The sequence below is a fragment of the Perognathus longimembris genome, chromosome 5 (assembly GCF_023159225.1).
Source record: "Perognathus longimembris pacificus isolate PPM17 chromosome 5, ASM2315922v1, whole genome shotgun sequence".
NCBI lineage: Eukaryota > Metazoa > Chordata > Mammalia > Rodentia > Heteromyidae > Perognathus > Perognathus longimembris.
In genome coordinates, this window is record NC_063165.1 from 73,244,218 (window position 1) to 73,267,537 (window position 23,320).

A 23,320-nucleotide genomic window follows, 5' to 3' on the forward strand; every position below is an offset into this window, starting at 1 on the left:
AGGGGCTTGGTAATACATGGTTTTCCAAGGGCTCTGAAGTTTCCTTTAAACAAAGAGTCTCCTGCAAATCTGTAATGCAGAAATCATCTCATCACCAACACGCGCGAAAGAATGGCTGCCTCCCACTGCCACACTTCCTAGTGTACAGCTCTGTGGGAAGAACAGATTTACCAAGAATATTTGGAAAAATGGTCCCCAAAACTATGGGCATGCTAGATTTTTTTCAAGAAAAGAAAAAAAGCAAACAAAACAAGCAAAGATATATATAATTACATGTACAGCCCCTCTCCCACTAAAACAGGACTGGCAAATAAGGCAGCTCCCCTCCTCGGTTCCAGTCACAAAGCTGTAAACTCAGCCTATGACACATGAGCTGCAGTAACACAGAAAGTCATAAATGAGTTGGATTATTTCCTAATTCTACCTGTGTATGGTCTATTGGAAACAAAGCATCTTTGCCCAATGCCAGCAGCTCACACCTCTAATCTTTGCTACTCAGAAGGCTGAGATCTAAGAATTGCAGTTTAAAGCCATCTAGGGAAGACAAATCTAAGACACTCTTGGATGCCACTATTTAAAAAAATTCTTTTTAAGCCAGAAGTGGAGCTGTGGCTCCAGTGGTAGAAAGCCAGCTGTGAGCAAAAAAACTAAGGGACAGCAACCAGGCCCCAAGTTCCAGCCCCAAAAACCATGAGAGAAAGAGAGAGAGTGCGAGAGCAAGCCAGCGAGTGAATTAGAGAGAGAGGGAAAGTGACAAACAGAGATAAGAAAGGTGAAGAGAGACAGAGAGACTTGCTCAGGGAAGCCTAAATAATGTCTTCCCACATTCAGACAGCCTTCTGACACAAATGAGACTTTAACAAATACACTCCTCTGCCTTCTTCCTATTTCCTTGGCCGGTTTAAGGATTATCTTTAAGTTTTCTTAATAACTTTCCAGCTCCAGTTTCCATCTCCATACTTTAAACATGCAGATGGTTCTGTCTTTCTTATGCCCTCCTCACACTGCCAACCCCCACAACCTCACACCTCAGCCAGGGAAACGGCTGGTGTTCTTCTCTCCATCTGTCCCCATTCCAAGCCGGCGCTGGAGGCAGGGAGGCCAGGAGGCTGCTACTCAGCCTCTGCTAAAAGATTGGAAAGGCAGCACACACAAACTATGAACCTTTACTGCTCGTGGCAATACCGGCTCACAACGGGGCTCTCATTGAGACAATATTCCCAGAAAGACAACAGGAAAAACTGTGTTGGGGTGGCAGGACAGAAATTCCAATGGTCACTCCCAGGAGAAAGATAGGCAGGTGAGCTCAGGACCGTCGCCTGCACTGAGCACCATTTCCACTTGTCGTGTGCAATGAGGACCCTTGTGAGATTAACTGAAGCAGAAGCTCTATAGTAACATTTCTTTTCTTCTAAAATTTTACTTTATTTTGGAATATTATTTTGATTGGTATTATAAAAGTAACATACAGAGGGTTACGGTTACAGAAGTCAGGCAAGAGGTACATTTCCTTATGGACAATGTTACCCCTCCCTCACACTCTGAGTTTTTCTTATGTTACCCCTTCCCTTGTTCTCTCCCAGTTTTCCCTCTCAGAGCTACCCACATAGTGTCCAGTGCTATGTATCTTTACCTTCTGTCTTGTCTGTAAGTTTATCTGTCTTCGGGAGGGCAGGGAAGGGGCACAGAAAGGATGAACCAATGCAACAGTTGGTACTCTGTATGGTAATATTTCACAAATAGAAGCCATTGAAGAGCTGGTGCATGCAGAATTAAAGGCCCATCTCGTTGTAAAATGCCTAGACTCCTTGGTTTGGGGGGCCTGTTAGAAGGTGATAGTGAGCTGTCCTTGACCTTTCCAACAGGTGACTTCAAGTGTCAGAAAAGGGTTGGCACCGGAAGTACCAATGGAGAGGTTGACACCATTGGTGAGGACCTTGTGGCACAGGCCTGCACCTGTGCAGTCTCTCTGAATTTTCTCTTAATTTTCTTACATTTCTTACTGGTGGGAGGAGAGACCCTTTCTCACCAAAGCACATACTAGAGTTGTTTGTTTTTGAGGGGCTGGGTTTGCTGTTTGTTGTTGTTGTTTTTTAAATATCTGTCTGCAATCCGTCTACAAGATGCAGCTGAGAACTCAGGCAGCCCTGTATCAGCAATGCAACCCCCGACTGCCACGTGTGACCTTCGGAAGCATCCTCTAAGGTGTCTGGGGCCTGCTGCACCTCCCCCACCCTAACCTCACACCGATGATAAAGAAAAAGTTGCCCAGACCCAAACCAATCCTGCCTGATGGGGAGGGGGTGGGGGGTGTCCTTCTCCCCTCTCCCTTCCTGTAAGAAAGGTATCTTTTCAGTATACATATCTCCAAGGCAAGCTAGGCAGCTGGGCAGTGCCCTGTTCATTTCTCTTTATCCTGGGGTGACTCATGCTCACACTGAGGCGGCTCTGTTCTGCTGGGCCCGGAGGCCACATCAGCAGGAAACAGTGCTGGCAGCCAGGTCTCTGTGAGCCGGTCTGGAACAGGGCAGAGGCTGCCTCTGCGGTTTCTCCCAAGTGCAGGCGCCCTGAGCCGCCAGGAAGGCGGGGGGGGTGCCTCTGATTGCCTGTGACACCAGCATGGGGGTGCCCCCGTGTCTACAAATCCTATCCATAGTTCTCTTCCCGCCTCCTCCCTTTGCTGGAGCAATGATAACTGCATCCAAGTACTGTTTGGAAAAGGCTGGCACAGTCACACCTCCCCATGACTCCCTGGCTCCTCAGCAGAAAGGGGGATTCGGCACCCCAACCCCCAAGCTCATCCCTGACCTGCTCTGCAGGGGGGAAGGGTGGGAAAACTGCTCATCTCCACAGCAGGCTTTTCTCTCCTGGGCTCACACATTAAATACAGCAAACAAAGTCCTGTCGGGCGTCATCCACAGACACCTGAACAAATGATCTTCGGGTAGTAGCTTCCCTGCTGTCACTCACAGGAGCCACACAGCTGGGCTGACCAGGGTGTCATAACTGGCTATGTGTTCCTGGGGGACCCTGTGAAAACCATACCTGTGACTTTTCTCAGCAGAGGGCTTCCCCTCTGCTCTCAGGGGAAGAAAGGACAGCCCCAAAGTCCAAACTTGCTCTCTCAAAATAGCACGCCTGCTAAAGAAAATGGCCTCTGTCACATAGCCTCTGAGTAGAAAGGATAGAAAGAAAGAGTGCTGCAGGGCGTGAAGGGTGACATGGGAAGGAGAGCATGGAGTGGAGAGCAGACAGAAAGCAACACAACACACAAACTTGGAAAACCAAAGGCCCCTCCCTTCCTATCAGTGCTAGAGCCACAGAGCTACTCCAAAAGAAGACATCAGAGCCCTGTGCACACAGAAACCCCAAACCTAAGGGAACATGACTCTTGTAGGCGTCTTAAGCAATACAGACATGAAGAACAAGTCAGGAAACACACACACACACACACACACACACGAACCCAGTGTGGCTGCAGAACCAACCAACATTGTCTGTGGAGAAAAACTAGTAGCAAAAACAAATCAAGGCTGAACACAAGTACATGCCTGAAATCCCAGCTACACAGGAGGCAAAGATAGGAAGACTGCCATTCAAAGGCAGCTCAAAGCAACAAAACAAGGTTGCTGTTGTTGTTTTACTTTTATAGGTACTTAGAGATCTGGTGATACAAAAGGTATTTTATATTATTATTATTATTAAAACTTTGTAAAAAAAAAAAAAGATGAAGTGTAAAATCATATCTTAACTCAATGGACACTTCAAATCTCATCTTCACACATGAACTGCACATCCATAAGTGATACCTCCAGCTCTACAACTTAGGCAGGAAAGAGGAAATTAACATTACATTATGCTACCTGTTACTGTCCTGAAAACCACATACTTCAGACTGAATAGCTGCCATGGACTTTAAGTAAAGATAGAACAATTTTCACAACAGAAAAGTACCTCAAAGAACTGAAACTTTAAAAGTATCTCAAAATTAAAAACCAGAAAGGAAAAAGAAATTGGAAGGTAGGCAGAATTTTGGAAATTACCTGCTTTGACCTACTAAACATTCAGGAAACCTCAATGGAACAAGGCTAAAGGAAACAAACTTTATAATCTGTACTAGAAGGTTCTATTCTTCTTAGAAAAAGAGGGGTTTGTCAACGTTTCATTTAAAAGTGAAAGCAGGGGCTGGGGATATAGCCTAGTGGCAAGAGTGCCTGCCTCGGATACACGAGGCCCTAGGTTCGATTCCCCAGCACCACATATACAGAAAATGGCCAGAAGCGGCGCTGTGGCTCAAGTGGCGGAGTGCTAGCCTTGAGCGGGAAGAAGCCAGGGACAGTGCTCAGGCCCTGAGTCCAAGGTCCAGGACTGGCCAAAAAAAAAAAAAAAAAAAAAAAAGTGAAAGCAAACTAAGCCAGGCACTAGTAGCTCACACCTCTAGTCCTAGCTACTTAGGAGGCTGAGATATGAGGATCGCAGTTCAAAGCCAGCCAGGGCGGGAAAGTCCTGGAGTATCTTATCTCCAATAAGCTACTCAGAAAAATCTACTGTGGCTCAAGTGGTAGAGTGCTAACCTTGAACAAAAAGAAGCTCAGGGACAGGGCTCAGAACAGGCAAAACAAAAAAAAACAAAACAACAAACAAAAAAAAACTTAAGAATGTACCAAACCAAATTTTATTGTATGAGTTCAAATTCAATGATCATTGATGGAAAATAATCTAAAAAGCCTTTCCCAATGCTGAGGGCTGACAGTTTATACCTATAATCCTAGCTACTCAGGAGACTGAGATCTAAGGATCATGGATCAAAGTCAACACAGGTATTTCTGAAGCGCTTATCTCCAGCTAAGCAGTAAAAAGCCAGGGTGAAGGTGTGGCTCATACAGTAGAACACCAGGCTTGAGTGAAAAAATCCAAGCAGGAGTGCAAGGCCTGAAGTTCAAGCCTAAGAGCTCACATAGAAAGAAAGAAAAATCGGAAGGAAGGCGGCGGGGGGCGGAAGGAACCATTACACCAAGAAGACTAGCTGTGGAAGGTACATAGTTAATAAGATTTGTATCAATGAAAGGAAATGGGTTTGAAAATACTTAAAAGAGTCCAGATTAGTAAGTCTTTTTCTCCCTTCCTGTTAAGCCATTTCCTGCATCTCCTGAATTTTCCAGAGTATTTTTTGGTATGCAGCTCCAATCCATTTTCATCAAAGTCTACTCCATGTAATTGCTCGCCTTCTGACCAGTTGGGTCTGGCCCAGAAACTGGGAGAAGGCACCTGTTGTCTTGAGTGGCTGGGCTGGCGGCTGGCATTCTATTCACTTCTGAAGAATGTTAATTGCGGATACCAGCATGCCAGGTGCACAGAGGGGCAGAGAATGATCAATGAACTCCAGTCACAGAGCAGCCACGGAACACAGCTAGAGACTCAGAGAAAGGGCCTCAGTAGTGTCATTCTTTGTAATAATCAGCAATGTCACCCTCACAACAGATTTTTTCCAACAGGGCTCTAAGTTAGAAGCATCTACAATGGTCCCCTGTCCATGTGAGGGAGGAAAAATCCAGAAAGAGAATATGTCTAATCCTGTTTTGTAGGTTGTCATGGAATGAAGGCCCGACCTCAGCTGCCCTTGCAGCTTGCCTCCCTCCTCTGACCCTGAGGCAAGCGCTCTGAGTCCCAGGCTGGTTATGGGTGCCAGGTGGGGATCCCATCTATTCTGCCCCCTGAGTCATTTCCTTGCTCCATAGCCTGCACTGAAATCTTCCTGTTTCTTTAGAACGCTTTACAATGCAAAGCCAGCTCCTCCATGAGTCCACCTCGTTCTGATTCTTCCCTTGGCTCTTCCTGTACTGGGACACCACTGCCCACATGCACTTGGCTGTTCCATGAATGCGGGAATGTGAGGCCTTATCTCGTCACAGAAACTTTCCTATTTGTACATGGTGTCCTTGAACTTTACAACACCACTATGATATCTTTACAAAGCCATTTTATTTGCAACATGTAGGGATGGAGATGCAGGGAAGAAAAAAGTTCCCAATAATTCCCTAGGTAGGAGACTGCAACTGAAGATTATACTAATAAATCATTTGGTTACTGAGTCCCAATTTAAAACTCGGTTCATGAGATTAAGAAGGGAGAGCTACCTTTTATGGAAGCTGAGATCTGAGAATCACAATTCAAAGCCAGCCTGGGCATAGGTTTTCCAGCTAAGTGACAGCACCCAGGCCCTGAGTTCAAACCCCAGTACCGGGTGAGAGGGTGGGAGAGAGAAAGGAAGGGAAGGAGGGAGGGAGGGAGGGAGGGAGGAAGGGAGGAAGGGAGGGAGGGAGGGAGGGAGGGAGGGAGGGAGGGAGGGAGGGAGGGAGGGAGGGAAGGAGGAAGGGAAGGAGGAAGGGAAGGAGGGAGGGAAGGAGGGAGGGAAGGAGGGAAGGAGGGAGAGAAACTTCTATGTTTGAACTTAGGAAGAGTGTTTAAAGCCCGATGTTCCATTTTTCTGCTTTTCCTGTCCTTTTTCCCTTGGTCCATTCTGCAATTCAGTTTAATTCTGAATCTTTCATGTAGGGCACAGCTTGTCCGGATTCCCTTCTTTCAAGGAGCATACCTCCACAATACCCTGTTCCCCTTTGTCTCCGCTCTCTCGCACCAGGGGCATCAGTATCGCCAGGTAAACCCATCGCCAACACCCTGCCCACCTGAGTCTGAAACCCTATGGTGGACAGAACCAGCAATGGTGCCATTTTACCAGGCCGACAATGGTGAGTCCTATCTGGTGATGGTGAATCCAATCTGGTGATGCGGACCCATGCTAACAGGAGAACCAAGCTGCTGCCCGGTGGGCTCCTCAGGGTGGGGTATCCGAGGTCACACCACAGGTTCAAGCACATCCTGTGGGAACCAACCCCAGACACCAATGTTTTTCCTGGACACCTACATACTCAATGTACTGATCTATAAAGGTAAAAAGAAGGGGAAGCAACAGGCCAGCTCAATTCAATCAAATAGAAACAAGGGCAGGAGCAGTGTGTCTGCTGCTGTCTGCCTCCCTTGCCTTGCTGCTTTCTGCCTCTCTTGCCTTCCAGATTAGGCCCCTTCCAACCATGTGAGGAGAGAGCGGAAAGCAGACCTGCACCACACACTAACTGTGCCATTGTCCTGATGGAGGAGATTTCTGGCCTTCAAAACAAATCAAAAGAAATAAATCTCTGCTCTTTAGAAGCCACCTAGCTATCTTTGGTGTTTGTGTTAGAGCTGCCCAAGCAGACTGTAGCAACGATACCGGGAAATCACTTCCATCACTCCCGACTGCCTCCACGTACTGGTAAGGCACGGAGACAAGATGGGCACCCGCCAGAAGAACTACATTCCATTTGCTTCTTTAAAGACACTTCTAACATGACTTTTTCTACTTCAAGCTGTGTTAAGAATAGGGTTAAAAAATACAGAAAAATAATAAGGCAAGCGCTGGCAGACTACAAGTTGTGAAATAGCATGTGGTAAATGGCTGTGCTCCTGTGAGTCACCAGCATGCGAAGATCTGCAACCCCAAAGCAACTGCAAGCAGTGTATCTTCAGAGCTGACGCTGAACTCCACGGACCAGCCTAAGAGACGGAGGGTGTGCAAGCCACACTCTGCTGCAAGAGTGCTAAACATATCATCCTGAAGTGTTAAGACTGAAACGCGAAGACATCTAAAAAGGCCCTACAACACACAATCATTAAGGCCCTCGTTCTGAGATACTTTAAAGTGACAGGTCATAACGATAAAAGCTAGTCCCAGGCACAAGTAGCTAGCTCATGCCTGTAATTCTAGCTCCTCAGGCGGCTGAGATCGAAGGATCACAGTCTGAAACCAGACAGGAAAGTCTGTGAGACTCTCATGTCCAATTAACCACCCCAAAAGCCAGAAGAAGTAGTAGGTCTCAAGTGGTGGAGCACTAGCCTTGAGTGGAAAAGACAGTGCTCAGGCCCTAATTTCAAGCTCCAAAACTGGCACCAAAATGTTTTTTTTAAGCAATATGAAGTCATACTCATGATGATGATGATGATGCGAAACTTAACAACAATTCTTATATATTGAGAACGTAACTTGTTCACATTGCTTTCTACATAGTATCTCAGTCCTCACAGCCATCCTTCACAATGAAAACAGATATGCAAAGCAGTAACTGGTTTTACCATACCATATATATGGTATATATAGGGAGAGATTTTTCTAAATCAGGCCTTCTCCCTCCAGAGCCTATAATAATCTCACCAATAAATATTCCTTACTACTATACCTAAGAGCAACATACACTAAATGAAGAACAAAGGAAGCATTGAGTTTGTGGAAATGAAAGAGACAAGGCCTTCGGAACATAGGCACGCTCACAGGATCTGCTGCCTCTGTACATGGGGAGATTCTGAAAGCTTGTATAGCTATGGCTGTTCAGGCATGATGTGAGAATTAACAGCTATAATCCAAAAGAAAGCCACAGGTGAAGCTGCAATGATGACCACCCTCACCTTAAACATGTACTGCCATGGACTCTGTTTTCTCTATAATCCCAAGTCTAATCAGTACACGCAATGCACACAGAAAAGCTGAACTGCCGTCACCATTAGCAAGCCTACTGTAAGTAAGCTATGAACTGGCCAGAACTTTGGCCAATTTCCATGCGTAGGACAGCAAGTCACAGCCCACAATTAATCATGTAATCTCTTTTGGAAAATATCAATTAGTAGAGCTGTGTGGAACCACAGATGACACAGAATCTGACAATGATGACGACGATGATGATGATGGACACACAGACTGTCTCACAATCCTACTGAAGATGTGCCATCACTGTCCCTATTTTACCAGAGCAAACGGGAGCTAAAAGGCTCAGCATTAGCTAGCCTCAGCCCAGTGATGTTTGGTTCTGTTTACGCCATAATCCTGATAATTCACCTGTAGATCTTCCAGCAAATCAAACCACTAGAACTCAACTTGGAGGAAGAAAGAAAAGGAAAATCTGGTGATGATGTAATGTGGTGAAAGGCTTGTCTAGTGGTCTAAAATTCCATAACCATGCAAACTACAGGAGACACAACCAAGATAACTGGGAAGCACAGGAGGAGAGAGGCAGATACTAGGTACCTCCCCTGGGAGGGACTCAGCATCACCTGGGACGGCACCACAGTTTGGCATGGATGGAACCCAGCCTGTGACAGTACTTGATCCCTCTACTGGATCCGTAACTGGACTCCACACTGGAGATCCATCAGTACTTATCAGACCAGGAAGGAAAAAAAAAAAAAAAAAAAGCACCATCACCAATGACTACGCAACAAGCCGTTGTCTGGACACGGGCCTGAGCATTTAGTGGATGGAAAGCCTATCGTATCAAATAGCTATGCATCCACCAGTTCCTGTTTGGAGGAAAAACTAAATCATAGATATAAGATAAAAACCCAAACACTTCGAGGAATCAGGTGGGCTCCAAAGCATCTCCTAATGCAAAATACATGGGTTTTCTAAGCAGCCTCTTGTGTTATAAAGCAAGCTCCCGCATCCTAACCTTGTAACAAAGATATTTCTGTTTATAGTAGGAATATTCTGCAAGTAATTAAACACAATGAAATAATCACCAATTCTGTATCCAACATGATGAAAAATGAAGAGGTATTTGATGCATACCTACTCTAATGATTTCACTTTCAAGCTCCTAAGAATTTTTTAAAATCAAATTTCGGTTACATCCAAGCCCAGGCAAGGGTTCAACGATCAGACTCTGGGGACAGGTTTCATCTGGCACCAGTCCTGTGCTCTGGGTTGCAAGCTACTGAAATAGGAAATCCTCACTTCTATGCACTTTGTGTTAAAGAAGTGGACCACCTGCTATCCCAGTCACTCAGGAGGCTGTGAGCAGAGGATCACGGTTTGAAGTCAGCCCAGTACAGAAAGTCTGGAACATTCTGATCTCCAATTAACCAGCAAAAAGCCAGAAGTGGAGGTGTGGTTCAAGTGCTAGAGTGCCAGCCTTAGAGTTGAGAAGCTAAGAGAACACAGGGCCCTGAGTTCAAGCCCCTGTACCAGCATAAAAGCAAAAACAAAACCAAGAAAACCCAGAAGTTCTGCTTTTGAAATTACTGTCTACCTCAGTTCATAAAACAAAGCTGTGACACCATTCATGACTTTCCCCCCATAAACAAAGCAAGAGACAAACTGAGTTTCCTAGGCTCTGTCATAAAATTCTTAGAAAGAATAACAGGCCAGTATTAGAACTAGGGAAGTGAAAGGGAATATCAAAATCGAGAGACAAAGGATAAAAAGATAAATGACTCCAAAAGCAATATTTGCAAAACCATTTGGTGTAAACCAACTGAACAACTCATGGAGGGAGAGGGAAAGGGGGAGGGGGTGAGGAGGAGGAAAGGACAGGGGGGAGGAGGTAACAAATACTACAATGTACCCACTGCCTTACGTATGAAACTGTAGCCCCTCTGTACATCACTTTAACAATAAATAGATAATTATTCAGAAAAAAAAGAATAACAGGCCAGTGTTTTAATCTGTCAAACAACTTTATTAAGTGCACCCAGTCAATGTGCCAACTTTTAAAATAAAAGTAATACTAAGTCCCTGTGTCACTGTGGATGCTGAGTGACGCACAGGCATGGTGCAAGGAGACAGAGATGAGGAAATGAGGGAGCATGAGACAGCCCTGGGAGGCATCATTCACTGAGCTCTGATTCCCTTCCCTCACCCGCCCCCACAGCAGAGAGACACACACAGAGATGGATGGAGGGAAGAGGAGAAGACAACAGGAAAAGACAGCCGCTCCAAGACTATGCTGACACCAAATAGGTTCTCTTTTGTTCTTCTAAGCACACAATGGCTGTCTTCTAGCCATTTCCAAGTTTCCACTCACTTAAGTTTGTGGAGCAAAACATTATAAAAGATATCTAAATGATCCTGGGCAAAACCATTACCAACTAGTCTTTCAATGTTGATATTGATTAAAAATAATGGTGAGCAATTTTCTTTTGCTTATATTAGCAGGACATCCACCTGTTTTCTACAGGCTCACATGGCATACAATCGGAAAACATAAAAATCTCAGTATTGATGTACGGTTGTTGTGAAAGTTCTTTAGACCTTTAATGTTTCTGTAAAGTAAAGAGATGAGCTTCAATCATATGATTTGAATTTTGCTTACTTTTGGTACCAGTACTGGAGCTTGAACTCAGCCTCACATTCTCACTTTGCTTTTTTCAGTAAAGGCTGGTGATTTACCACTTTAGCCATGTGCTATCCTTCTGGCTTTTGGTAGTTAGTTGAAGGTAAGAGTATCTCAGATTTATCTGCCTGGGGCTGGCTTTGACCTGGGTCCTTACATCTTACCTCCTAAATAGCTAGGATTACCAGCATGAGCCACTAGTAGCCAGGATGATTTGAAGTTCTTTAATTTGATAGACACATAATTAACTGCTATGATGTTAACCACTAGAATGCTAAGACTTAAAAGAAGGATCTGCCATACCAGACAGAGAGGCAAGCAGGTTGAATGATCAGAAATAGCCATCAGGCTGGGTAGCTAAGTATCAGGAGGGAAGGGTTGGCTGTTTCTGGCCACCGCTGACTGCAGACTCATCGGGGTGAAAGAATGGTTGACACATAACCAGACTACAGTGTTACTTCTCCCTCCCAACCCAGAGGAAGGCCAGGATGGACTGCAGTGATCGGGAAAGCGCTGGGAAGAGACAGACCTAGAGCCTTCCAGGAAGTGGGGTATTTGTTTTGGCCAAAGGATTTCACAGGGAACAGAGAAGTAGCCCAAATAGAAAGATGGCATGTGTGGACAGGAAGGAAGGCTGCTCTGCCAGCGCCTCAGCCCAGACAGGGACGTGAAATAATAAGATCCAGAGCTGCCCTCTACCAATTCCTGACTCCAAGCAAAGGCAGAGACTCTCACTGATGGCTCTTTTTCCTAACAATTAGCTCACTATCCGATTCTACCTGGCCAAGAAATGAAAACTCTTTTGTCTAAGGTGTCATAGGTATAAGGAACCTCTGAAGAAAAGTAAACCCTGCCCTTCTGTGGCCCCTTCAAGACCTATGATTCATGTTTCATGGAAAATATTGAGAAATATTCCATTAGAAATGAATTTGCTGTCACAGCATATTGTACGTTTCCTGTGTTTTTCTTCCTTCATTATGACCAAGGACATGCTCACAAAAACAAAACCCTTTCTTGGTCAAGCATCTATATTCTTCCATACTAAGCTGGTCTCAATTGCTGAGGAGGCCATCGGCAACATCATGATGAGTTCCTGGGTCTTTCTAGGGCTGTCACCATGTCTTAGAAAGTCATTAGGCTTAAGGATGGAACTACACACAAGGGAGTGGACCTCATCTGGTATGGCTTCAAAGTTTCCAGGAAGGCCCAGGAACCAGCCATACTTTTCAACCACTTGCTGTTCCAAATGCAGTGGCTAGCCTGCTGGCCAGTGTTGCCAAAGCAAAGTTAGGAGGCTGACAGTTAAAAGCATGGCACAAGCAATGCATGTGACTTCCAAATTTCCAAGAAGGCCACCAGCAACCACTCACCTTGCTCACCTCACCCAACTCAAACGCAACCACCAAAACCAAAAAACAAACAAAACACACACTCCTGTCAGCTTCATGCTTCTAAATTCAGCCCCTATGAAAATTCAAATGCTTTTTGAGAAGATCCCCTACAATGACTCAATTTCTAGCTCTTTCCTAATAGACATTTGCAATGAAGCAGGCAAAGACTGCCTTCACTGTTCCAGCCCTCTGCTACTGGGACTCTGCCTGACCTGCAGCTGGAGCTCAAGCCCCACTTGGGAACGGCGCCCTCTCCGAATCAGAGCCCAATCTTGACTTTGAGCAGAAATGATTTCCGTTCTCAAGCAATACTCCTGTTCTCCCAGTCCAACCCTAAACCAGTAGGTAAATCTTACTGTACTAACAAGGTGTCCATCGACAGCACATACTGCTCTGCGAACCATCTCTGTCTCTCCCTGGCCCTCTGAGTAACCACAGAGCTGAGGAAAAGGGACGTCCTCCCACTGCAATGGCTGGCTTTATAACTTTGTGCCTGACCTGTTACATGTTAGTGACAGTCCATGAGCCCAGAGGTGAAGCTCAGTCACAGTCCTTCCCAAACTCTAGCAATACAGCCTGTGGCCTTTAGTTCCTGTTCTTTCTCACTCTGAACTGTGCCATGTCAAGAAATTGTGCCAGGTACAACCAGGCCACAAATGAAGATAATAACCAAAATCTGGATCCTCAAAAGAGAGCAAAAACTAGGAAGGCTGGGAGAGACCAAGATAAACAGGCTTCACAATTCAACTTTAATCAAAGCCATTTTTGAAGTCATTGGAAGGATGTAGGTGTCACTTATCTCCAAGTATCATCATGAATAAATACAGAGCTCCCATTGTGAATGCAGCAATATACTTGCAACATTTCCTGCTGAGTGCACCAGCTACTGACATGAACTCAGAAGATAAAAATGAGGGAGAGGTTAACTCCATGAATACACACATGCATGTGTACACACACATGTATTATACACCCACACTTACCAAAAACTGAACTCAGGCACTGAAGGCAGGCACTGGTGGCTCACATCTGTAATTCTACCTACTCAGGAGCCTGAGAACTGAAGGTTACAGTTCAAAGCCAGCCTGGCAAGACAAATCTTAAGAGATTCCTCTTCTATTAACCACCAGAAAAAGCTAGAAGTAAAGCTGAGACTCAAGTGGTAGAGGGTCAGCCTTCCTTAAGTAAAATGCCAAGCAAGAACACAAAGCCCTGAGTTCAAGTTCCAGTGCCGACACAAAAAAATGAAGTGAACTCAGGTGATGTTGAAGACTGGATTCCACTTCTGCTGACCCATGGGGCAATTTACTTTTATGGCTTCTAAGACCACAGTGACTTGTGCAAGTACACACAGTCTACCTCGAAATCCACGTAATTCCAACACCACCACAAGCAGATACTCAACTGCTTTCTTGCTGGCTGAAATAGCCCTGCTTAGCTCCACATAGGTACCTACCTTTCCACCTGGTTTTCCTACAGAATTTTTTAAAGAGATACAAAGTAGATCCCAACAGTACTCATTTATTATAGTATACAAGCAGGCAGAAGATCCCATCTCCTACACTATTTTAAAATATTTCTTTCCTCTCTTCTTGAGGTTTTGCCGTATTTTTCATTAGCAAAGACTGGGTTTCATTTTTAAGTGGTTTCAAATACCAAAGATCAATTTCAGAGACACTACGGTTAGAGAAATGGAGTCAGTAGAAATCATTAATTCAATGATTAAGTCATTCCACTTAATTATAATTCAAACTCATCAGGCTTGGATCTTCAAAAATCCACATTTTTAAGCTTTTTTTTTTTTTTACTTTTATAGATACAGAAGTATTGTCCACAAAGCATGCTGTCTTGTTATGCAAGGCAAATTTCCATGCAACTCATGAGAGGAAAAGTAAAACTGACAGTCATTTCCTCTTTCTTCTTTATTTTTTTGTCACACACTGGTAAGCCAGGCCCACTAATACAAATAATCCTCTACTCAGATTCTGCTTCAATCAATAACAAAGACAGGCCAATTCAATATTTGGGGCATAATCCCAATCACTATCACAAGCTACACATACTAACAGTGCTTATACACCAATCACAGATCTGCAGTGACTTTCCTACCCAAAATTCTACACGAGCCAGAGTCACTTCACCCATTTCTCTCTGGGGAGAAAAAAAAAATAACTGTAAAAAAGAGACATAGGTATTCTGCAAACTTAATAAACGTCCTTGGTGCTGCACCTTCAATCTACACCAAGCCTCCCCTATACCTGTGGCTGATCTAAGTGAGAAGATTTGGAGACCGGCTCATTGGTAAAAGAAGTATTTTGCATATGGCAAGTACAGGTAGCACAGAGGGCCAGAGGGTGGGCAGTGCAGGCAGCTCTCTAAGATGATCCCAATGACCAACTTTCCAGTTTTCACACCCTTGTTTAATTTCCTTTCCTTGGTGTAATCTCGACCTACTGACTCCTCGGAGTTCTTAGTCATTCTGAAAAAGCCAGTTGCCATCATTTAAGTCCTTCACCCCATTTCATAAGCGAGATGTCCATTTAACAGAGAGCAAGAGAAAGTTCCTATTAATAGCCACCCCCACCAAAGTAAATGGTACTAGTAACCACGCTGCAGATCTACCTGCACCTACGCCGTACAACAACTAGATCTCTGGCTCACACCTTCGCTCTAGAAACTTGAGAGGCCCAGGGCCCATGGATACAGCAAAGCTACACCTAAATCCAAGATCCACAGAAACTGACATCATGCATAGATATGGGTGTCATAGGCTACTAGAATTTGAGGTGATTTGTTAGCAATTAGTAAAATCTAGTAAGCTCATCATTTGTATATAATACTATTTGATGGGGAAAAAAGGAATAGATATATTTTACTTCTAGAAAAAAGTCACATACACACAGAAGTAAAAAAAAAAAATCCTTACATTTCTTCTTCAGAACAATAAGGGATAAACACTTCGCTTCCAATGTGTAGCAGAACTTTCCTTACCTTGTATGCACTGAAGCGTCCCGTCCTCGGCTCGGATTGTGAAAGTCTCTCCTGGATTGACTTGAACGAGAATAACCTGCCAAAACAATGCAAGAAGTTCAATTTATGACTAGAGCAGTGGGGGCTTCCTTCAAGTTTCATCTCCTGCACCAAGGTGCCAGGGTGATTGGGGCATCACTTCCTATACCAACACAACACACAGAGTGTACATCTTAAATGCAGTACACATTTGCAGAAGGTTGGGGTACTGAATTGGCATTGAAGAACTGAATTCACTAGCGTTGCTTAGGTTAATAAACTTTAAAAAGCTCAATCATAAGTAAATTTTTCTTTGGAAAGTATACTATTTTTTTCTCACTCATGAATGTAGACACAACACTTAAACAAGCCAGAAACTATACTTTCAAAGGAAAACTTGATGCCTGCTGCCTACTACTAACCTGGGCTATTTGATTCTACTATGTAACAATAGTAAGTAATTTACAGAAATAAAAGGTCTCAGTCGGGCGCTAGGAGGCTGAGATCTGGAGTATTGTCGTTTGAAGCCAGTCGTTTGAAGTCCATGAGACTTGTAGCTCTACGAAACAGCAAAAAGCTGGAAGTGAAGCTAGAGCTCAAGTGGTACAGTGCCAGCCTTGAGTGAAAAAAGTGGCCAGGCCTTGAGTTCAAAGCCCCAGTACCTGAAAAGAAATCAACTTTATTTACTGTATGTACCACAATTTATCTGTCTTACAAAACTCCTTATTAAGATCAAAGTCATTTCATGTTTGGGAGGTGGGGGGCATGAGGGACAAGGTAACAAACAGTACAAGAAATGTATCCAATGCCTAACATATGAAACTGTAACCTCTCTGTACAACGGTTTGATAATAAAAATTTGAAAAAAAAAAAATAAACATTACTATCTTTGTATTTCAGCTCTTCTACTGATTCACCATAGGAAGCACTGCTGAGATATTGGAATGTTTAACATTAGAAAATAGACTAATTTGGGGAGGAAAAAGTCAGTATTACTCAGGGAAAAAGAGTCTAAGCTTTATCCCTAGTGATTCTCATTAATTTATTTTAAGGTAATTTTCTTTCTGGACAACAGCAATGTCAATAATCTTTCAGGCTTCAACATTCAAATCCATACCAACACAAACACTGAATGTCTTTAGAAGACCTCAAGAGGAACTCTTTTCAGATCTTCAGCGGTACTGAAACATTTACATTGCTTTCCTGTAAGTTCACTTTCAGTCATTCTTTTAACATAGAAGTAACCTGAGGTTTTTGTTTTGTTTCTTGTGGAGTGTTTCTTGCTTTGTTTGTTTCTGCCAGTCCTGGGGCTTGAACTCAGGGCCTAAACAGTATCCCTGAGCCTCTCTGTGCTCAAGGCTGGCACTCTACCACTTGAGCCACAGAACCACTTCTGGCTTTTTCTGTTTACATGGTGAGGAATCAAACCAGGGCTTCATGCATGCTAGGCAAGCACTCTACCACTAAGCCACATTCCCAGCCCCTCGCTTGAGTTTTAAAACAACAACAAAAACTTTGTTTTTATAGAGAGTGCATGCCTTTAATGGCATAAGCCCACACTTCAATAAGGAAAATCACACTTGTCTTTTTAAAAGTCCTTAGACAAATTCTAGCATCACCCTAAAAGAGCAAAAAACATCTGCTTTGTGTTTAAAGCTCTGGGGATAAGCTCATAATAAATGTCTGTGGAGTTATTTAGTCAGGGGGAAAAAAATGAGAAACATCAAAACTCTATGTCCCAAGATTCTCTTTGACAAATCTCAAATTGATTTACTCTCTCCTACAAATTGTCAGACAATGTGCCCTCAACCCTGGTTGGTTCTGAAAATATAATTCCTTGGTATTATGGAAAGTTCTAGGAGAAAAGAGAGGATTTCTGCAAGTGGGGCATGCTGCAGAACGTCACATTATGTGCCTACCACACTGCACAGAACGTGCCTGGGTTAGGTCCTCAGCCATCACCAACACCAAGGCCACAACTCGAAGCCTGAGTCCAAGGCCTCCAGCCCCCGCGGTTTCTATGTATCTCCTCTCCACTCCTGACCACTGTCCCACTTCCCCAGGGAGAAAAATGAAGGGGAGAGGGCTTTTAAGCATCCCAGAAATACCACTCTTCAGATGTCAGCTTCGTGTAATTTTCAGTGCCCTGGGTTGCTATGGCAACCAGATTGTGATCTCCCAGGCAAATCTCCTGTGTCCCAATACCAATTTCTTAGTAAGAGCAAAGGTCACTATTTGAATAAACTGTATTTCATCTCGGCACCAAGGGCTTTTTTTTTTTTTAAAGATGAAAGCATTGTATTGTACTGAGAGAGCCTAAACACCTTGCTGATTTTGCTGTCAATAAGCAGAGGGAAAAATAAAGTTTTACACACCAGCCCAATGAATGGTCTTGACAACAGACATGAATGGAATCACCAACAGCAGCCCAGGCATTCTGTGGGCTGGAGAAGCCCGAATCACACCCTGGCAGACAGGGAGCACCTAACCTTTATACCATACAGGTCTCCGGTCAGTGGCCCCTCCATCCTTCCATTGCAGAGATAATTGTTACAAGGTTCTCTTAAATACAAAATGTAAAATATGACACTGCTGTCCAAACCCCATCATCTTCTTATGTCGGGGGTGGGGGGTGCTCTACCACTTGAGCTACACCTACACTTCTGGCTTTTTGCTGGCTATCTGGAGGTAACAGTCCCTCTGATTTGTCTGGTGGGCTGGCTTTGAACTGCAATCCTCAGATCTCAGCCTCCTGAGGGGCTAGGATTACAAGGGTGAGCCAGGAGCACCTGGCTACCTGCATTTCATTCATTAGAACAGAACAGGGAAAGCTACTTTTGCAGCTTAAACTTTGGGAAGCTGAGTGACCAGAACAATAGTATCTCAGACTACCTCTGAAGGCAAATTCTAACATCTGCTTCAAATGAAAACACCACTGCCACCTCAAACCCCCTGTGATGTATCAGCACATCAAAAACCTTGTGGGGCTGAAGACCTGGCTAAAAGAGACACAAGCATATGTTTGCCTCCTTCTGAGAAGTACAATTGGTCCCCAGACAATAAAGACATGAAGAGCACAGGAGGAGGAGACCGCATCACACTTCAGTGGCTTTCAGTCTCTGTGAAATGTGTCTTCCTTAAACCTGTTTCCTGTACAAATGAACACCTATGGCTGGGAGCCAATATTTACTATTATCCACAGATAGCTTTAAGGAAAAAAAGAAAAGAAACAGTACATCCTAAAGGCTGCAGAGGAGTTTCACGTAAGCAAATGTTTTGTTCAAGGGATCTCATAGAATTTATTTATTTGACTTGATTTCTTGTATTTCTAGGGATCAAACCCTGGGGCCTCCCCCATGCTAGGCAAGTGCTCTGCCACTACCACTAAGCATACTCTCAACCCTGCACCAGCTTTTAAACTAATCCATCCCATCAGAAGCCGGTGGCTCACACCAATAATCTTAGCTATACAGAAAAGCTGAAATCTCAGGGTTGCTACTCCAAGCCAATTTGGGAGTCTGTGAAACTCTTACTTCCAATTAACCTCCAATTTACCACTTACATAGTAAAGAATCAGCCTTAAATGAAAAAGCTCAGGGACCATGCCCAGGCCCTGAGTTCTAGCCCCAAGCCCTAGTACTGGCACATATGCACATGCACACGTGTGTGTACACACACACACACACATCAACCCACCTTTTGTACAGAGAAAAACGGGTTGACTGATTGGCTGTTTGGCTGAATGACTGATTGATTGCCTCCATCCACACTCACTTTGCCACCCTGCTCTCTGTGCTTCAATCCCAGTAAGCCTTCAATGACACTTTTCAGTCAGCACTGTTTTCTGAACCCCATCTCTTTTTTCCAAATCAGGAAAAGGGGAAGTAATAGATAGCAAATCTTTGTGGCAATAATATCCTTGAATAAACATCCAGGGATTAAAGACGTGAGTAGATAGACAAGAACAACATTTGCAAGATGGCGGCTAAACACCACCTGCCTGCTGGGCTCCCCTTCTGCACTGCTCCCCTCCCAGAGGCTTCAGGCGAAGCACACAGGTAAGGAACACGAGACCAGAGGCTTGCAGAGGACATAAACACTGGACCAGTCTACTACTAACTCAACTGAAATGATAAATGGTCTTATTTTGAATCTTCCTGGGCCTGAGGACTCTTTCTAATGGTTCAAAAGTTTTTAATCTCTATTTAAAAGTTCATAAGTTGTCTCCCTCGACAGACTATTTCACATCTGTCAGATTAAATTTGTATGACATGGACTGCTGTATTAATACTTTCTCCGCCAATGTTTTTCCCCATTACAGTGACTATAAAAAGTTCCTACTTAATTGAACATGTATGGTCTACAAGGTAGACATTAACCAGACTTTTACAGATGAGAAAGCTGAGGCTCAACAACACAAAAACACTGTCCAAAGTCACAGAACTCTAATGTATCTGAGCTAAGCTGGGACTCATCCCTGAAGGAGAAAAATGCATGTTCCCCTATTCAGCACTACCTCCTTCCACTCCAATGAGAGTTTCCCAAAGTCACCTCTCAATGGATAGCCTTCAAAAATCTGCCACAGTTGAAGAAGGCAGTGAATTGGATCAAAGGCACAACCAACACCAACTAAAACAAGCTCCCTTCTTGGGAGTCTAAGCTCATTTCCTGACCCAGAGCCCTTGCCCCAATCAGGGTGTGCATAGCATGCAGGTGGCAAAGGATCCTCCCTCGTATACAGGGCAGGATGCATTCTCCTAGAGTCTCATAAAGGATTCATACCCAGGAAGTCATTCTCAAGTTCTGTCACTCCTCCAGGTCTGGGACACCAATGATCAGTAATCACTCTAAAGCCACAATCGGTGCACACCAATCTTCATGGCCAAACAGTAAGCACAAGACAAAGATCATTATGGAGAAGATCACATTGATCCTTTAAGGCTTCCCCCAATGGCATGTCACTAAAACAAAAGGACTGGCATGGTAATTAAAGAACAAGATTTTATGTGCTAAAATTACACACCTTAAGAACTGCAAAAGATAGACACACACAAGAGTTGAACAGGTGGATTTCAGGAAATGAATGCCCTTGAAGAAAGTCTCACTACAACCTGTCTTCATCAGCTATCTCCATGTCCTAGATGACCCAGAATTCCTGTAGGCACTGCAGACAAAGCCTTAGCAACACCAAGTTCTGCCCACCTTGCCCAAAGGGGAAATGGTAGTCATTTAAAGAAGCAAAGAACTTACAGGCCTTGGCAAAGAACATGAGATGGCAGCCTTTAATTGCATGCTGCCTTGAAGAAAAAAAAAAAAGATTATATTACAAAAAGAGCTGCTCTTTGCTAAGAATGTAAGCACGACATTAACTTAAATGGAAAAGAAATGTATAATGTAATATAACAGGCCCAAAGTAAGTTAAAAGAGTCTTTTAACAGAACCACCAACACTTGAATCTAAAGTTTCAACACAACTTTCAAAAGACTAAACTCCCAAGTAAGCTTCAGTATAGTTTGTCCCCAGCTAAGAAAACAACTATCAAATGCCCACATGCACTAGAGCACCATGTTGTCTACTCAATTCATTTTATCAAATGCATTTTTTTCGGGGAAAAGTTCAGTACCAGAAAGATAGCTCATCAGTCTTTAGTTAAAAGTAGGTTCAGGGTGTTAGAGGCATGCTCAAGTAGTAGAGTCCCAGCCAATCAGCAAAAGCTTAATTGGGTTACCCAGTTAAGGTTAAAATAAAAAAATGTGGGTTCACTGAGAAGACAGTTGAGTCCCTGCCATCTCCATTTTTGGCTCTAATCCTCATTCTAATATTGATCAATATTGATCGGGTAGGTACCAATACCTTTCTATCCCTCAAACCACATAGCAGTGTCTCCAGGCCACAATTCTGAGAATCAGCAGTCCTACCTTGATTATGCTTGGCACACTGAAACTAGCCTACCTCCATTCAGATGCAGCTAGCTGATGTCTGGTTTTGCTCCAATGAGACAGAGCCATGCAATCCCCACTGACAGGCCACCTGACACATCCCAGCGTTGGATCACAAAGCCATCGAGGACACATTAAACTGCCTATGTTCCAATAGTCCACTGCTTTTAGAATCCATTTCAGTGTCAACCATGTATGTATTCATGCAACAGCATCCTTCCCTTTAAGATAATATGCCCAGAAAAAATATTCCCATTCTTCTGCTGAGTTTCTACATTTTGTTGATGAATACTCTACAGTTAAGTGTTCTTGATGGTTACACTTTCTCAATTGCTTGAAACTAATACTATGGTTGCCTCATACTCTGTGTCCTTTTTAATGTAATTCTAGGGGTTTAGATGGACTTGAGAGAAGCAATAAATAGTAAGACTTTCCCCACCACATTACATAGCACAGTTCCCCTACTCAGGCCTTGACTTTGTACTGCTTCCACTGCCTTATGAAAGTCAGCCTAACATCATTATTGAAACTCTGTTCGACTCAACTAACATTTGCTGACAGGCACTTTTCACAAAGCAAGCATTGATGATTTATGTTGACAACAATGAAATTATACCTGACACATGAATTGGATCTCTCGTGGAGAAATATAACAAAGTAAAAGCAGAAGAAATTGTCATTGGATTGCATTTAAAGAGGGAGTAGGTGTCTGGAAATGTAGCTCAGTAGAACATGTGCACAGCATGCACAGTAAGGAAGGGAAGAAGAGAGAAAGAGAGGAAGGGGGAGGGGAAAGAAGACAGGTAAGGAGTGATAGGTAGAGAAGAGGAAGGGATGGAGGAAGAAGGAAGGAAGGAAGGACCACAGTGGATTACTAAAGGAGCAACCACATAAGTACATACACCAAGACTAAAAGGTCGGATCCATTCCAACAGCAGCTAGAATTTCAGTGTGGCTACAATGATGCAAGCATGGGATAGAGGGACAAAGGTGAGGCCACAGAGACAGACCAAACTGTGCCAGGCCCTGGGTTCAATCTCTAGCACTGGGGAGGAAAATAGCTAACGTCTTCAGATTCTCAGAGTACTGGAATTGTTTCTGTTGAGCAGCTGTTGAAAAGCTAGGTGGACTCACACTCAGCCCTTGAAGCAGCACAGCCCTGAGTTCATATCCACACAAACACAGAAAAACTGGCACAAATTAATGGATCATTCCAATTCCTGCCCCCTTCGGGACCACGTCCAAATACAGGGCTGACACTAGTCTCTGCAGAATGTGAAGGAAAAAATGTGACCAAGATTTTCCAGCCTGTCCCACTACTCCTCCCCACAGGCCTTCAGCACACACAAGCACAGAGCAGATTCTATACACGTCTAATTGAGGGCCAAGTTTATGCACCATGACATCAGTGCAATACCATGAGCCAAGTTTCAACTCCATCTGGGACAAATAATGTCCAGGCACACTGTGACTTCTTTTGTTTATCTCCACTGACTAAATATGTCTTGGTGGTAAATGAACTAACTAAGATTTATTTCCCAAGGCCTCCAAAACAATATTCTGCACCCTGAAGCAACCCCTCCAGGTCTCTTTCCAAGATTATGCATAAGTGGTTTTTAACAGAACACATGATTCTGAAACATAGTATTAACAGGGCGAGAGGAAAAGTCCAAGCAGCCCTTCTGAAACAAAGAAAATGAGGGTCCACTGGTGATCGGGTGCTGTGTGTGGCTCAGGTACAAATCCTGCATGGTTTTCATTCTGGGTCCCTCTGAAGGCCAGA

At 43.9% G+C, this 23,320-nt stretch overlaps 1 protein-coding gene across 2 annotated transcripts in view; it reads right to left on the reverse strand.

The window, feature by feature from the left end:
* The window catches only part of Fndc3b (fibronectin type III domain containing 3B), a 274,961-nt gene that overhangs the window by 184,509 nt on the left and 67,132 nt on the right, over positions 1-23,320 (reverse strand). For both annotated transcript variants that reach the window (XM_048347104.1, XM_048347105.1), the window contains exon 3: positions 15,581-15,656. In XM_048347104.1, the coding sequence (XP_048203061.1) occupies positions 15,581-15,656 (76 nt within the window). The remainder of the gene's footprint in view (positions 1-15,580; positions 15,657-23,320) is intronic.